Source organism: Grammomys surdaster, unplaced genomic scaffold (genome assembly GCF_004785775.1).
Source record: "Grammomys surdaster isolate TR1022 unplaced genomic scaffold, NIH_TR_1.0 330, whole genome shotgun sequence".
Classification (NCBI taxonomy): domain Eukaryota; kingdom Metazoa; phylum Chordata; class Mammalia; order Rodentia; family Muridae; genus Grammomys; species Grammomys surdaster.
Genome location: NW_021604749.1, coordinates 3,858,650 through 3,873,189, shown reverse-complemented (window position 1 = coordinate 3,873,189; position 14,540 = coordinate 3,858,650). Strand labels below are relative to the sequence as shown.

General features: G+C 43.8%; 1 protein-coding gene and 2 long non-coding RNA genes across 4 annotated transcripts in view; 1 reads left to right on the top strand and 2 right to left on the bottom strand.

Moving 5' to 3' along the window:
* Positions 1-399: 399 nt before the first annotated feature.
* LOC114630136 lies at positions 400-2,174 on the bottom strand. Its single transcript, XR_003712778.1, has 2 exons — positions 1,912-2,174; positions 400-1,209 (listed from the first exon to the last, which is right to left on the bottom strand). It is a non-coding gene; the product is annotated as an uncharacterized LOC114630136 (long non-coding RNA).
* A 712-nt stretch (positions 2,175-2,886) lies between these two features.
* Positions 2,887-6,376, bottom strand: LOC114630135. The gene is made up of 3 exons (XR_003712777.1): positions 6,096-6,376; positions 3,437-3,590; positions 2,887-2,993 (listed from the first exon to the last, which is right to left on the bottom strand). It is a non-coding gene; the product is annotated as an uncharacterized LOC114630135 (long non-coding RNA).
* Positions 6,084-14,540, top strand: part of Insc (INSC spindle orientation adaptor protein) — an 81,642-nt gene continuing 73,185 nt past the window's right edge. Inside the window, exon 1 of one of the 2 annotated variants that reach the window (XM_028778221.1) lies at positions 6,084-6,348. In XM_028778221.1, the coding sequence (XP_028634054.1) occupies positions 6,293-6,348 (56 nt within the window). In that variant the 5' untranslated portion in view covers positions 6,084-6,292. Of the gene's footprint in view, positions 6,349-6,552; positions 6,779-14,540 lie in introns of those variants that run through there. The other variant, XM_028778222.1, reaches the window with a different exon arrangement.

Genomic DNA, 14,540 nt, shown 5'->3' with positions numbered 1-14,540 from the left:
GCAAGCCCCTTTGCAGGGAATATTCCACCTCAGGTCTCAGTGTTCAGGTTGTCAGTCCTCAGTTATAACCTTTGGCAAGAATCCCCAGCTTAAATGCCAGGAACATTAGGCTCCTGTTCAGTTTCCAAAGCACAGGGAAGCTGGGTAATCAGTGCCCCGGAACCAGGGGGGCTGTATTTCAAGATACACCATAGAGGCAGCCATGGGTTTTCTGATTCTACACAAGATGTTTTGTGGAGACCTCATGGTGATTTTCTTGGATGAGTAATGTCATTTAGAGAATGGGTGGTGTATAAACCAGGCATTGGGAAACATGTGTTCCAGTAGGACATCCTGATGTTGATTCTATGTGTCTTAGTTAGAATTACTCTTGCTGTGATGAAATACCATGACCAAAACCAACTTGGGGAGGAGTTTATTTTACCCACAGTCCCATATAACAGTTCATTATCAAAAGCGGTAAGGGTAGGGATATGGAGGCAGGACCATGCAGGGATGCTGCTCACTGTCTCTCTCCCTGTGGTTTGCTCGGCTTGATCTTTTTAATAGACCTTAGGACCACTAACCCAGGGATGGTACTACCCACAACAGGCTGGGGCATCCCCTATTGATCACTAATTAAGAAACTGCATTATAGCTGGATCTTACGGAGGCATTTTCTCAATTGGGGCTTCCTCTTCTCTGATGACTAGCTTGTGTCAAGGTAACATCAAATTAACAAGTACACAATGTTTTTTTCTTTCTCTCTAGAGATACAAACACATCCCTGAGCTAACTTATCTGGTCTGTCTTACTCCAAAGGACAGTATGCAATCAGGACCCTTGCATTTATTTTTCTCACTACTCTGCTTTCCTGTCCTTGATAACCATAGCAAATCATAAAAGCAGGCATGGATATATCGGACTTATAACTGATCACCAAAGCTCCATTGATTTTTCTCCTGCAGACAATGAGGCCTCAGTTGGTCTTCCTACAGCTCTCTCCCAGGCAAAGCTTATTGGGATTTTCTGGGCGATAACAAGCAGTTTACGGGATGCGGACGTGTGTACATGTCTGAAGCATAGCTGTGATCTTTACCAATCTTGATCTTCCTCCCTGTGAACCTGTCTCTTCATATGCAAATCAGACAGGGCTGTGGAGGCCTAGAGGAGATGAGACTTGTTCTGTGAGTCCTGAGGTCTGTTCTGCCTCTTCCCTGTTTCTGTCACCTGAAAAACACGGATGACATAGTGATTTAACTCAGGGAACTCTTCTAAAGACTGAGTGTACAGTGTTTAGAACAGTGTCTTGCAGCCATTAGTGTTTCTCCAGCTCCTCTCTTCATGGTTATTGCTGGTCCCCCAGACTCCCATACGTTCTAATATCCTCAAAGTGTGATTTAAGGTCCCCTAGGAAGACTGAATTGTTTGTCCCTGGTCACCACAGTCTCTGTCCTGACTAGTTTGAGATACAGTTTTATAGACAGAATTTTTGTGGCCTCTTAGGCAAAGTCTTGAAGGTAGTCAGATTCAGTTCATCAAGCAGAGGGTTGGGACCCTGTGTGTGCTTTGCTGAAGCTGTTCTGTGTCACACAGGGCTGTGGAGGACTAGAGAGGGTAAGACTTGTTTTGTGAGTCCTGAGGTCTGTTCTGCCTGCTTCTTGGCCCCCGTGGCCTGACAGCTGTAAGGAGCCACCACGGCTTTCTCCAGGGAGCCAGAGCTTTCTATATTTCATGAGACTCAGTCTGTTAGGCAGGGCCAGGTGGCAGCTTGCTTGGTTTCTTGCACCTCCCCTGGGAATGAGAGTCCTTGAAGTATCTGATTGCTGCAGGATGCCTGGCATCCCAGCTAGTGACTCAGGGATAGCTCCATGACTACCCCCATTCTTACCCCAGATCTGAGGCCCCAAGTTGAAGGAGATTCATTGTTACCTGGAAAGCTTTTCTTTATTTTTTCTTTTCCTCCCATGTTTCCAGGATTCTAGTGCTCTCTCTGGAAGCTTCCGTCATCTTCTGGTGCTGCTCTCCGTTGCTGGAGTCCATCTACAGCTTTGAAGCTCCGTTCTAACCATTCCACTTTCTCACCCAAACTTCTCCAGTGGCTGACTTGTATTTGTTACTGCTGTACAGGCTTCAGGATACAAATGCCCAGTCTTTTGTTTGTATATTCTCTCATGAGAATTCATAATGGTAGGGTTATTCCTCAAATGTAGGAAGAAGGGGCATATGTTAAAGATCAAAGGAACAATGTTTGTCCTTGAGTTATCTTAATGCCAACAATATTACAAGGTTTCCATTCTGCAGATAGCAAACAGATATGGAGGCACTAGAAAAGTCCTATTTGCTTCCTGAATGAAGCCATATTCTCTAAGAGATGTTTTAGCTCTAACGGTAGATTGACAGAAAGAGTGGGTTGTCAAGATGGTTCCATCACTTGCAGCCTGTGTACTCTGAAGTCTTGGAGAAAGAGGCACCAGAGCGTATCTGATAGCCCTCCTCCCCCAGGCAGCCTCCTAGCACTACTTCCAGAACTGAGTGTTTTCCACAGTATTTACTGTCTCTTCCATGTGGTCAGTTGTACAGAACTCACTAGATTAAACAATCCCAGCTGTGCTGTGAGCTGTCCCCAGATTGTCCCATCAGACAAGAGCAGAAATGTCCTTTGCTGCTGGTTCTAGTGGAATACTTTACTGTAAATAGTCTCAACTTTCTGCAGGAGACCAGTCACCTTAGTCAAGTGGAAAGGAGGAAAGGCTGCTTATAATGGGAACTGGGAACAGAACTAAGCCAACTAAATTGATCTATTGAGTTTAATTAAGTCAGAGATACTCAAGGCTTCAAGTCCTCATGAACAGACACTCATAGTGTGGGAGACACAGTGCCCAGGAAAACACAGTGACTGAAAGGATACAACAGAATCCATGCAACGAAGTAGTGGGGGCAGAAGATTCCTCCTTCCTGTTTACATCTCCATGTGCTCTTTCCACCTCATCTACATTCCTCAGCTCCATTTCCTGAGAAAAAGGATATACCCTCATTCACCTGCCCAAGCACAGTATCGGAGCCCTTTGCCTGTACTTAATCCACAAAGAGTTTCTGGAGTAGATACAGTTGAGGAAACCACTGTCATAGAGGGGTGCTGATTTTCCAAAGTCATGTGCTAATTAAGTGGAGTCAAGGTTTGAATTGCTCAGCCACTTTGTTTAGACTCTCTCTTTTATAACTAGTAAGAAGCAGGGTGTCCCTTTGAATCTGTTCTCAGTTTTCTGATAGACAACGTGGCTTTGGATTGCTCTTTACTCTGTGAACCTTTGCTCAGGGGATGGGTGAGACTTAGCGCTTTGGGATGCTGGAAATATGTAAGCATCAGAAGGAGGTGAAGAAATTGGTGGAGAAATTCTGTGAGAGCTGCATTCTGAACAGTTCTCACTACTAAGGGTAAGGGTAGCAGCCGTACTTGATACTTTAGCTGGGGCTTTTAGTGAAGGCCTTTGGAGATGGGCATAACCTCTGGGGAATGGAGTCACGCTTCTCATCATCTTCATGTGCTCAGCACCAGTCTTCCAGTCTCAGATGAGAATTTTAGTGTGCGGTCTTCAGTACATACTTCTCTATAACAGGATAATATACCATGAATTAATCATATATGAAGCATTTAAAAGGGCACCTGGAACACAGTTCATGCTCCATGAATATTAGCTATTAAAATTGTTATGGAATCTTCATAAACATCATGTAGGCAGAATTTCTGGTATTTACCTTACCATCTGGTCTTCTAGATAGTCTCGGTCATCTGTTTGTCATCCCCATGAGTGAAAGCTATGGCTCTACAGAGACCCCTGACTGTGTGGTGCTCATTGTGTAGGATCCTGTGCCTATTCCTACCCTGAAAATGAAGTCTTAAAATAGAGCTTCTGACTAGGTTATTGATACATAAGAGTTTCATTTGTCCCCAAGGGGCATCCCAGCCTATGAAAAGACACAGGATGCAAGAGAACACCCTAATGAAGGGTTGTTGGCCTGTGGGCCCCACCTACATCACTGCTGGGCATCTGTGAATGAAACACCCACTACTCCTGTCTGAAGACACACAGATAGTGGATGAGAAATGGCTGCCAGAACGTTGTGGTCTTCAATCCAGATTTCTGGAATCTTGTAAGAGAAACTCAAACATTTATCTGCTTCTAGGTTTCTACTCATACCTATTGTTCTTCCTTGGGGTGCCTCAGATTCAATGGAATCAAATCCAGTGCTTCCTCTAGTGTTCTAGGGCCTCCTTTTCTTGGCTTGCAGAATCCTTCAGTTTATACTGTAAAGGACCTTGATGCTTGTCAACCATCTTCCTTCCAGTCTTCTAACCTACCATAGGTTTGAATTCCCTGTGGGTCTGTGTTTTGCCTTGTCTTTGGGGTATCAGGCTCTTGAGACAACACACTGCTCAGAGGAGGTGAAGCGCAGTCTAAGATAGGGGACGCGGCCCATGTTTCTCCAGCTGATAAATGGCGGGTGCTGGGACTGAGGCTGTGGTTGTCAAACTCCTGGGCATCCAGATGCCACTAGGAACCAAAAGGACTTGAGAATGGGGCCTACCATCCTCCTGTGCACCCAGACACTGCTGGGGATCTTGAGAATTTGGGAATAGGGGGCCAAAGGTTTGTGATGAGTCCGGTTTGTGGGTGCTCTGGCTTAGTTCTATGTTATGTGACTCATTATCATGGTCTTAGTGGGATGTCATGGTCTTTTTACAGAGATATCAATGGTCTCTCATCAGGAGGTAGTCTGGGCACTTGCAATTCTCAATTATGAGTTTTATTGGAGTTCTAAACTTCACTACTACCTTACCAGTTCTTCTGTCTGGTGGCACAGTCCACTGCCCCACAATTCCCTCTTCAATTTTTTTTCCTGTTTTCTTCATGATAAAGATAGAAGTAAGATAGAATGTTCTCCTGCTGTCATTTCATCACAATTAGATTTTACCCTGGGAAACTGGTTGTTTCCTTTGTATTCTCTGTGTTCTAGGGCCTTCTAGGGTCTCCTTGACCCAGAACACTATGGGCAATTGCCAATGTTCTTGGTTGCCCACTGGAATGAGATTGTAAAACCCAATAGCTGAAGACCCCATCCATTTGGTCATAAGACATTGAGAAATCAAGTTTGATCTGAGCTGGAATTTCCTTCCTGCTAGTTCACTTTCATAATGTTGGATGGTGCTATTTAAGCTGCTAAGGGAGGAAAAATATCATCAATGTTCCTATACGATTGTGCATCCATGAGCTACAACAAGGACCTGCCTGGTAAGATATGTCTACCAGAGTAATAGTATTGCTATTAAAACAGTAGTTATCTACTCTCTGCTTGGATTAGAGGCCCACTATACAGGGGGAATGAAAAAGGAATGTAGGAGAGATGTCAGAGGAGATCAACAGTTGGGCAGTTAGTTTATGAGGGAGGAAGACTGACCATGTAACATGTTAATGTGAGGTTCAAGAAAGCCAAGTGCACTCTCAGCTCCAGGATGGGAAGTCTCTAAACCATTCACTTCTTTCCACTGGTACGCTATTGGCTGAGGAGAACAGAGACCTTTATGTCCACTGACTTAACCGACAAGAATTGATATGATCTTAGATGCAGGAAGTGTAGAGGTGGGCCTGACTACAGAGAGTCCGTGATCTGGGATCCAGACACTTTTTCTCTGCACATCAACTCCGTTCTGCAGTTAGCTCCTCTCATGACTGTACAATGCTCTTATTAAAGTAGAAGTGAGTTATCTTCTGGGTCTAATAGGAGACTGACTCTCTCTTCTGGTGCTTCGCTTAGAGAAAGAAAACCTTTCCTAAGATTTACTCTGTCATGACTCAATGACCTGAACTGAGCTGTAGGTCACAGCCTGAGCTTTGTGCTTGCTGTCCAAGTGAAATAACGTCATTTAAAGTGGAATGCATTGGCTGCTTTTAAAGTATGTGTATGTCTTGTACAATATTTGCTGGCTTGTGTGTCCCAATGTCAGTCACATACCAAAAGGGTAAATATTTGACAATAGGACAAAGGGAAAGATCATAGGGGGTTGCAGTAAGCCAGAGATTTAGAAAACAGGTCACATCTGAGTCCCGCCTTACCTGTGTGAGGACATCAGAGTGTGAATCAGCTCAGAAGAAGAGGCTGAGTAGACCTTCTCTCTCATCTATTTTGGCTTCTTACCACCCAGATTTGAGAAGTAAAGACACTGTACCTCCTCTCTTAACAGACCCATCCTGGTCTGTCTTTTCAGGGTCCGGACCGCTGTGGGCAGGCATTGCTGCAGATTGGGATTAATATGATGGCACTGCCTGGAGACCACCACCTGGATTCCATTCCTCTGCAAGAGCAGAGGTAAGTCATGCAGTGTAATCTACCCGGAAGAGAACTGTTAGGAGATCTGGTCTTTGGGAGGTACTAGTTGCTTTGAATCGACTGGTGTGGGCAGAGGTAGGGAGGTGGTTAAGCAGTGTATAAAGACAGAAGGTTTGAGTGTATTTAGACTGGAGGAGAGATGTGGAGCCACCAGAAGTGCCTGCACCCGCTGGAAAGTCCACACAGAGCTACCAGTGCATGTTTGACTTGGCAGGCCATGGAGGTCTGAACCAGAGCAGGGGTGGAAGTTCAGGGTGCCAGAGCTATGCCTGATGGGCTGTTTCTGTGACTCCCCGATTGACATGAAGACCCCAAGTGTCTAGACATTCTTTAGGTTCAGGCACTGGGACAGTTGGTGATTCTAGTCTCAAGAGGAACTGTGTGACCTGGTGTTCCAGACTTCTGACAGGTAGGCTAGCCTTGGCTCCTTTATATACCCTATCATCACAGGGGCTTTGTCTTTAGCCTCATCAGCGTGCAATAATTAAAATACTGTTTCTTTTCTGATTGTTTTGAGATGTTTTGATAGACTGCTTAAAGAAAATACAATTCCGTTACGTCCTGTTGTGTTCTATTTTGTCATGTTTTGTTTTGTTTCACTTGTATCTCACCTTTCCTGTATCTGGAACTTTCCACCAGTGATGCTGACTTACTTCATATTCATTTCTATGCTGCTCATTTGATTTTTGGATAGGTGTGTGTGTGTGTGTGTGTTGTATAGATAGATGTATTAACAGATAGATGATGGATGATAGGTGGTTACACAAAAGATAATTTGACTCTTTAAAATAATAAGGATGAGCCAGGTGGTGGTGGCACACATCTTTGATCCCTTGGGAGGCAGAAGCAGGTGGATCTCTGAGTTCAGGCCAACCTGGTCTACAGAGCAAGTTCTAGGACAGCCAAGGCTACACAGGGAAACTGTGTCTCAAAAAAGAAAAAATAAATAAAAGGAATGAATTGTTTGCTAAAATTCCCTAGTGAGGCAGAGTCAATCCCTATCCCTGAAGATGTGGTTGTCTTTCCTAAAGCCATCATTAGAAGAGGTGTAGGGATTTGACACACAGTTCTTGCATGTTCCCTGGGACACAGAACAGCATTAGAAGTGCAATTTAAAGTTTTCTGTACAGCCAGAAGCAGAAAATAAGAGGCCATATCTTTGTAGTCTGTATGGTGAAAATCAGACATGCTAAGACATGGCTGTCAGGATGTGTGTGAGATGGGGCTGCTTCAGTTTGGGATAGCTGGTGGTCGAGCTTTCCTGAGATCATCAAGTGTGGTCATCTATGATATGTGGCTACCTGGCTTTACAGCTGGGTATTACTCCTTATTCACCATGTGGCTGGTGACAATTCTGGAGCCCCATCTGTCCTCCAGTCCCTTCATGTTTGAGATAGACATAATGACAGTATATACCATGCAGGGTTTATGTAAGGCTAATCAAATTAATATATGCAAAATATCTAGAGCTATGTAAGAGACTACTATTTAACAAATGTCTGCTAATGCCAGGATCACTCTGTGTAGATGCTGTTAGAGAATTCTTCTGGAATCCTTCTTTCTGACTTTCTCCCCCATTAGTGGGTGACAGAATTTTAAACCTGAAACAGTTGGTAGAGTCCTGATAGAGAGAGTACAGTATGCCTGCTGCTAAGCTGTCTATCCCTGCCCTGTGTGACATTAAATAGGGCTGTGAAACACCAGTGTTTCCAGCACTGGGGGCCTGAGCTGGTCAGACAAAGCCATCCTCGGGCTAGAGAAATGTTTGGAAGAGTGGAGAAGAGGCCAGACTGACCCAGCTTGACTCTGGCCTCTGCCATAACTGAACTTCAGTTTCTTTATCTGTGAACTATGAATAATTTATACTCATATCAGCAGTGTTTTTATGAGACTATAAATTCTCTGTGTGTCTCTGTATCTGTCTTTGTGTCTGTCTGTCTTTGTGTCTGTCTGTCTGTCTGTCTGTCTGTCCCTGTCTCTCTGTCTCTCTCTCTGTCTCTCTGTCTCTGTCTCTGTCTCTGTCTCTCTCTCTCTCTCTCTCTCTCTCTCACACACACACACACACACACACACACACACACACACACACAAGCACATAGGAACTCCTCAGTTGGTTAGCTTCTTCAGATAAGAACTGGGCTCCCCCGAATAAAGGATATGGTCAGATCTTGGAAGCCTTTATGTCTCTTTGGTTACACATTGACCTTTCTTTTCCTCTCTCCAGCTTCCAGTGCCATCAAAGGTTTTAAGGGGAAGCAGAAGTTAGATTGCATGAACTTGATATAGGAATCTAGCTTGCCCTATCCAGCAGGCACTTTGGGAACTCCAAGCATTCAGACTGGGCATAGAGCTGTGTCCTATGCAAGAAGTTACAGTGTTGTATTTCTGATCGGTCAGTAAGTGAGTCCAAGAGACAAGGAGGTGTGTTTCCTTTTGCATGTTCCTAACCTTGCATTGCAAAGCTAATAGAACATACTGGCTGATAACTGGGCATGGTGACACATGCTTTTCATCTCAGTACTTGGGAGGCAGAGGCAGGTGTATCTCTGGGTTTGAGGCCAGCCTGGTCTACAGAGCTTGTTCCAGGACAGCCAGGACTACACAGAGAAACTCTATCTTGAAATAAAAACACACAAAAAAAAAGAAAGAAAGAAAAGAAAAGAAAAAGAAAATAAGAAAGAAAAGGAAATACTGGGAGATTCAAAAAACAAAACACTGGGCCTGGAGACCCATCATGTATATTCTGGGCTGTACTTTTGGGCTTTGCTCACAGAGAAAGCTAGTTCATGCTTACAGGATATTAGATGTGTTTAATTTGTTCAGTTGGATACTATATTGCTGGCAGACAGGAGCAGAGACTAATGTTACATGCTGTAGAGGCCTCTTTAGTGGTGAACTGCACCATGGTCCTTACATCTAGATAAAGGACTGGCCATCACCTCACTGGTTCACATACACAGCACTTTCTATGGTACATTTCTATGGTCATGCTTTCGCCGTGACCTATGCAATCATCTCTAGGAAGCGGCCTTTGAGGTAGTGTTCAAAGTCCAGGATAGATGTTGGGAGGCCCCAGGGAGGTCAATGTTTGTACGAGGAAGAGTGCTTAAACTGGATCTCAATGGTGGCTCTGTGGTAACAGCTCATCTGACCTCACAGGGAGCTTTGGAATCAGAGTAATTCATAGGGCCAAGTGACTAGAACTTTAGGTTCCACCTTGCTCTGTCACTAGAGAGTAATACAGAAGCCAGTAGACGGAGACTGCCCTTTTGCTTCACACCAAAGTGACGTTCAGGGGAAACAGTAAAATGAAACTAAGGATGTCGTGGATCAGAAGCCACCAGTCACTCTCTGCCTGGAGTCTTTCCATTCTGTCCAGCCAGGGGGATTTTCCATCTCCCCCGTGTTCAGTGTATCGTGCTCACTGCCCATGCTGCCTCAGTACAGCTGTGTGACATTTTCTGTTTCAAAGTGCTGCCCTGTGAGAGAGCCATGCTTTGATCAAATAAACTCTACGCATCAGTTACTTCCTCATTACTGTGACAAAAAACAAACAACCAACAACAATAACAACAACAACAACAAAAACCAGCTTAAAGAAGAAAGGGTTTATTTTGGCTCACAGTTTGAGGATGCTGACCATGAAAAGGAAGGCATGTTAGCAGGAAAGTGAAGTAGCTGATCGTATTGTGTCCATAGTCAGGAAGTAGATAGGACTAGAGCAGTGGCCCTCAACTTTCCTAACTCTGAGACTCTTTAAAACAGTTCCTCATGTTGTGGTGACCCTCTCAAACATAATATTATTTCCATCACTTCTTCATAACTGTAATTTTGCTACTGTTATTAATCATAATGTAAATCTGTATTTTCAATGTTTTTTTTTTAACCCCCTTGGAAAGGTAGTTTTGCCCTGGAGGGGTCGAGACCCACAGGTTGAGAACAAGTGAGATAAATGCTGATACTCAGCTTGCTTTCTCTGTTTCCTTCAAACCCACAGGATGCTGCTGCTTATGGTTTCGGTGTCTTCCTAGATCAATCAATCCCATTGCCATGGGCAGAGGTTGGTCTCCGAGGACACTCTAGAACAGTGGTTCTCAACCTGTGGGTTGAAACCCATTTGGGGGTTGCATATCAGATACCCTGCATATCAGATTCATAACAGCAGCAAAATTACAGTTCTGAAGTAGCAGTAAAATAATGCAATTGTTGGTGGTCACCATAACATGTGGAACTGAATGTTGCTGCATGAGGAAGGCTGAGAACCACTGCTCTAGGACCAGACAATCTAGCAAGCAGTAGTAACCATCCCATTCTATGAAATACATTTTGTCCACAGTTTCTATCTGAATAAAGGCAGTTATAGGAGGGGCTCTGAGGTCATGTACAGGTAGTTTCACAGCTAAAAGCATCAGAATGTGATGCTTTCAACAGCTCAGTAACAAATCTTGCTGTAAAGAAGGGTGGGAATATTGATAAGTCTTCATTCCATGGGGAAACTGAGGCTTAAGAGGATGACAGAGCTGCTGAGTAGCAGAACCAGGGTGTTCTTAGTGCTGGTCAGACTCAGCTTACTTTCTCTGTTTCCTTCAAACCCATAGGATGCTGCTGCTTATGTTTTTGGTATGTCTTCCCCTAGATCCAGTCTGTTTTTCCAGTTTTCATGGGACGATGCATCACATACTCAACCATGCAAACAATAAACCTGTGTTTTTTGGCCTCCTATGAAATTATTGTACACATATTCATTGGATGTAAATCACAGACCTTGTATGGTACAATGTAGCTGAGGACTAGTAATGACCTTGCTGGACATGGTCCCTGCCAGCAAGAAACTCACACCCTATCCAGTGACTTCCCTTTAGTCTGATTGAGTTTTATTTGCAGCTCTTGGGACCTTTCACTGAGAAAACATCTCTTTGTCTTGAGAATTCTGTTTAACCAGAAGTCTGAGATGATCGAGGCTTGGGGTCCTCTGTAGCTAGTGATGAGTGGTCCCTGATTGTCCAGCTTACTATGGAGATCCAGTGGGGGCCACTGTAGGTCATCCTGTCTCTGAGTCAGTAATGGCTTACATGTGTGCACTCTGCTCTGTGGCTGCTGTTCTGCTGTTGAGGGTCATTTTCTGTGACTGTGGTGAAGAGTGAAGACTGTAATTGTCAATGAATAATTGTATGTTTTTCTGTTGTTTAAGCCAAAAGGCAGACCAATCAAAGCTAGCATTAAGTTCCCTCCCTTCTCCCATTTCCCATGAGAAATCCACAACAACATGGTGTGTGACCTTGAAAAGGCAGACAGGAATGATTCAGTAGTTATTTTTAAGATGAGGTTGAATATAAATTCCTGTATGCTTCTGGGAACTGGGGCTACAGAGGCACTAGATGTTGTTGCTTCAACTTCCCTCTAAGCTCATACTTCCAATGCAAGCCTGGGAAACTGAGGTTCAGAGCTAGTTCATCTTCAGGTGCCTCTCCACTTTTGAGGAATCAATTCTTCCCTGGCTTATCTTTCATAAGCTCATTTCCCCACCCCGCCTCTAGCAATTGTCTATGGCAGGGATCTGTTATAGGGAAATAATTTCATTCTTTTTCTTTCTTCACACAAGTAAGATTAAGAGTTTACTTGATGGGGGACATGACACCTTATCCAATCGTGAGTATCTTCAGCACCCAGGACTAAATGGGTATCTCGTTTATATTGCTTCTTCTGCCTATGATTACAATGTATACTATAAGAGCTCAGTAAGTGGTTGTTGGATGAATAAGTGTTTATCAACTGTTTAGTGGCCTGAGGAGATGGCTAAGTGGGTATGAGTACTTGATCTGCAAGCATGAGGGCCTTAGGTGGAACCTTCATCACTCACATAAAATTCCAGGTATAGCCACATAGTGCCTATAACCCCAGCACTGGGATGTGTGTTGGGGTCGGGGAGACAGGCACATGCTGGGCTGTCCAGATATCCAAACAGCAACTTCTAGTTCAGGTCATTAGCCTGTCTCAGGGCAATAAGGTGAAGAGTGATAAAGAAAGTCACCAAATCTTGGACAGCATCTGCACTCACATATGTGGGCACACACAACCAGACTCCTGTGTGTATGTCCCCCATCCCAAATCTCCACAGATGTTTAATGAATGAATAAATCTTTCTCTAGGGAGCCTCACATAAGAGGAATTAAACATGCATAGCTTAGCAATGGGACTTGGTTCTTTTCCCCTTGGAGTTTTCTTTGGCCTTTAGCATGTTTAGTCTTTCTTCTTCCCTCCAACAATCTTTCCTTTCTTTCCTCTCTCCTTTACTCCCTCCCTCCCCATATTCTTCCCTCTTTCCATCCTTTCCTCCTCTTTTTCTTTTCTTCTTTCAAAGAAAATGCTGTTTGTAGGGAAAGGATAAGCTATTTTATCTTGAGACCTCAGTGTAGGAGCCAGAGGTTTAATTGGTTGAATCAGAGTTGAGAGAGACCCTTTTTGTTCATCTAAAGAAGAATGATTCAGAAATAGTTTTAGCCTTTGCTTTTAAGTTCACTGGAAAAGAGAAAGTCTATAATTTGCTCATCAAATCTTCTATGGGAGAGCACAGCACATCAGGGAGCATGGCTTGGGAGCCAGAGTCAAGCTTACCACCAACTTGCTGTGTGTCTTTGGGCAAGCCTTCTCCTCCAAGGTTCAATTTTTTTCATCCAAGGAATTGGAGATGGCGCAAACTCCCTAGAGGCTTTCCTAGATTTAGTGTTCTGAGAGTATAGTGCTGAGTTTTGAATGAGTTTGTCCCTTTTAGGATAAAATGATCTTTAGTGCCACAAACTGGGAATGCAGTTCATGGACTAACAGGAGGCTTGCTCAGTCTTCCCTATGAGATGTTCAGTGGGGTTTAGCATCTGCCTTGTAGCTGGGGTGAAACTGTAGCATATACTAGTTTCGTAATTCATTCAGTCTCTGAGGGTGGGCTCTGTTTAGTTGTATGGAACTCCTTGGTATGACGGAATAAATGCTAAGGAAGAACGGTTTGCCCTGATTTGTTGGAGTATAACACTGATAAAGCCACAGGCAAAAGCATTCCAGCAGGCTTCTGAATTCTACCCAGTCATTTTCAAACTCACCTCTACCCTCTGGTTACACTTGGCAACTCATCACCTCTGCATTACATGGTCCCATGCCTCTTCTTGGCACATGATACTCCTTCTGTCTGGAGCTATCTTTTTCCAAATCTCACTGACTTGAGAGTGTGCTATATGGATAGGAAACTTACAAGGATCCAGTAGCTCTAGTCAAGCACCCCTTTTCTTTTCTCCCATAACTCTCTGCTGACTTCCATATGACGTGTGTAGCACACACTTGGGGTGGAAGGAACATGTCTGCATAATTAAAGTATCCGTCTTCATGGAGCTCATACTCTGGTACTGTCTTAGTTACTTTTCTGCTGCTGTAATAAAATCCTGTAGCCAAAGCAACTTATAAAAGCAAGGGTTTATTTGGGGCTTATGATTCCATTAGAGGGATAGGGCTCATCGTACCAGAGACAGCATGGCAGCATGTCGCAGACATGGTTCCTGGAACTGGAGTTGAAAGCTGAGAGGTGACCCCTCACACATCTTGAACGTCAAGCAGTATGAAAAGAGAATGATCTGGGAATTGTTCAGAGCTTTGAAACCTGAGATTCTGCCTCCAGCAACATATCCCCTCCAACAAAGCTATACATTTTAAGCCTCCACAGTCACCTACTTGAGATAATATTCTAACACCTGTCGCCTATGGGGGTGACATTTTCATTTAAACCATCACAGATATCTCCTCTGCAGAATCCTAGAACACTCAACCCAATGTGCATAATAAATTTCACACACTATTTCTTAATGCTTTTTATGTAGAAAACCATTTATTTACAGAGAACCCACTTTTTCACAGTAAGTAGGAAAGAGAGAAGGGGAATCCAAATTCTAGACTTGGAAGGCTTTGAATTGAAAATCCCACTTGAAATATGAAGAAATTAAAATGAGCCAAGCAGAGAATAGGTGTAAGCGTTCCACTAACTATTGACTCCAGAATTTTGAAAAACACTATACACAGGATCAGAAGGATAAGCTAGGAATGAGGGACTGGTACTAGGAGCTGGAGGCTGGGTACAGGTCTGCCAAGATGGGAATAGCATTCCTTTTGGTATGGAAAGGATAAGCCCT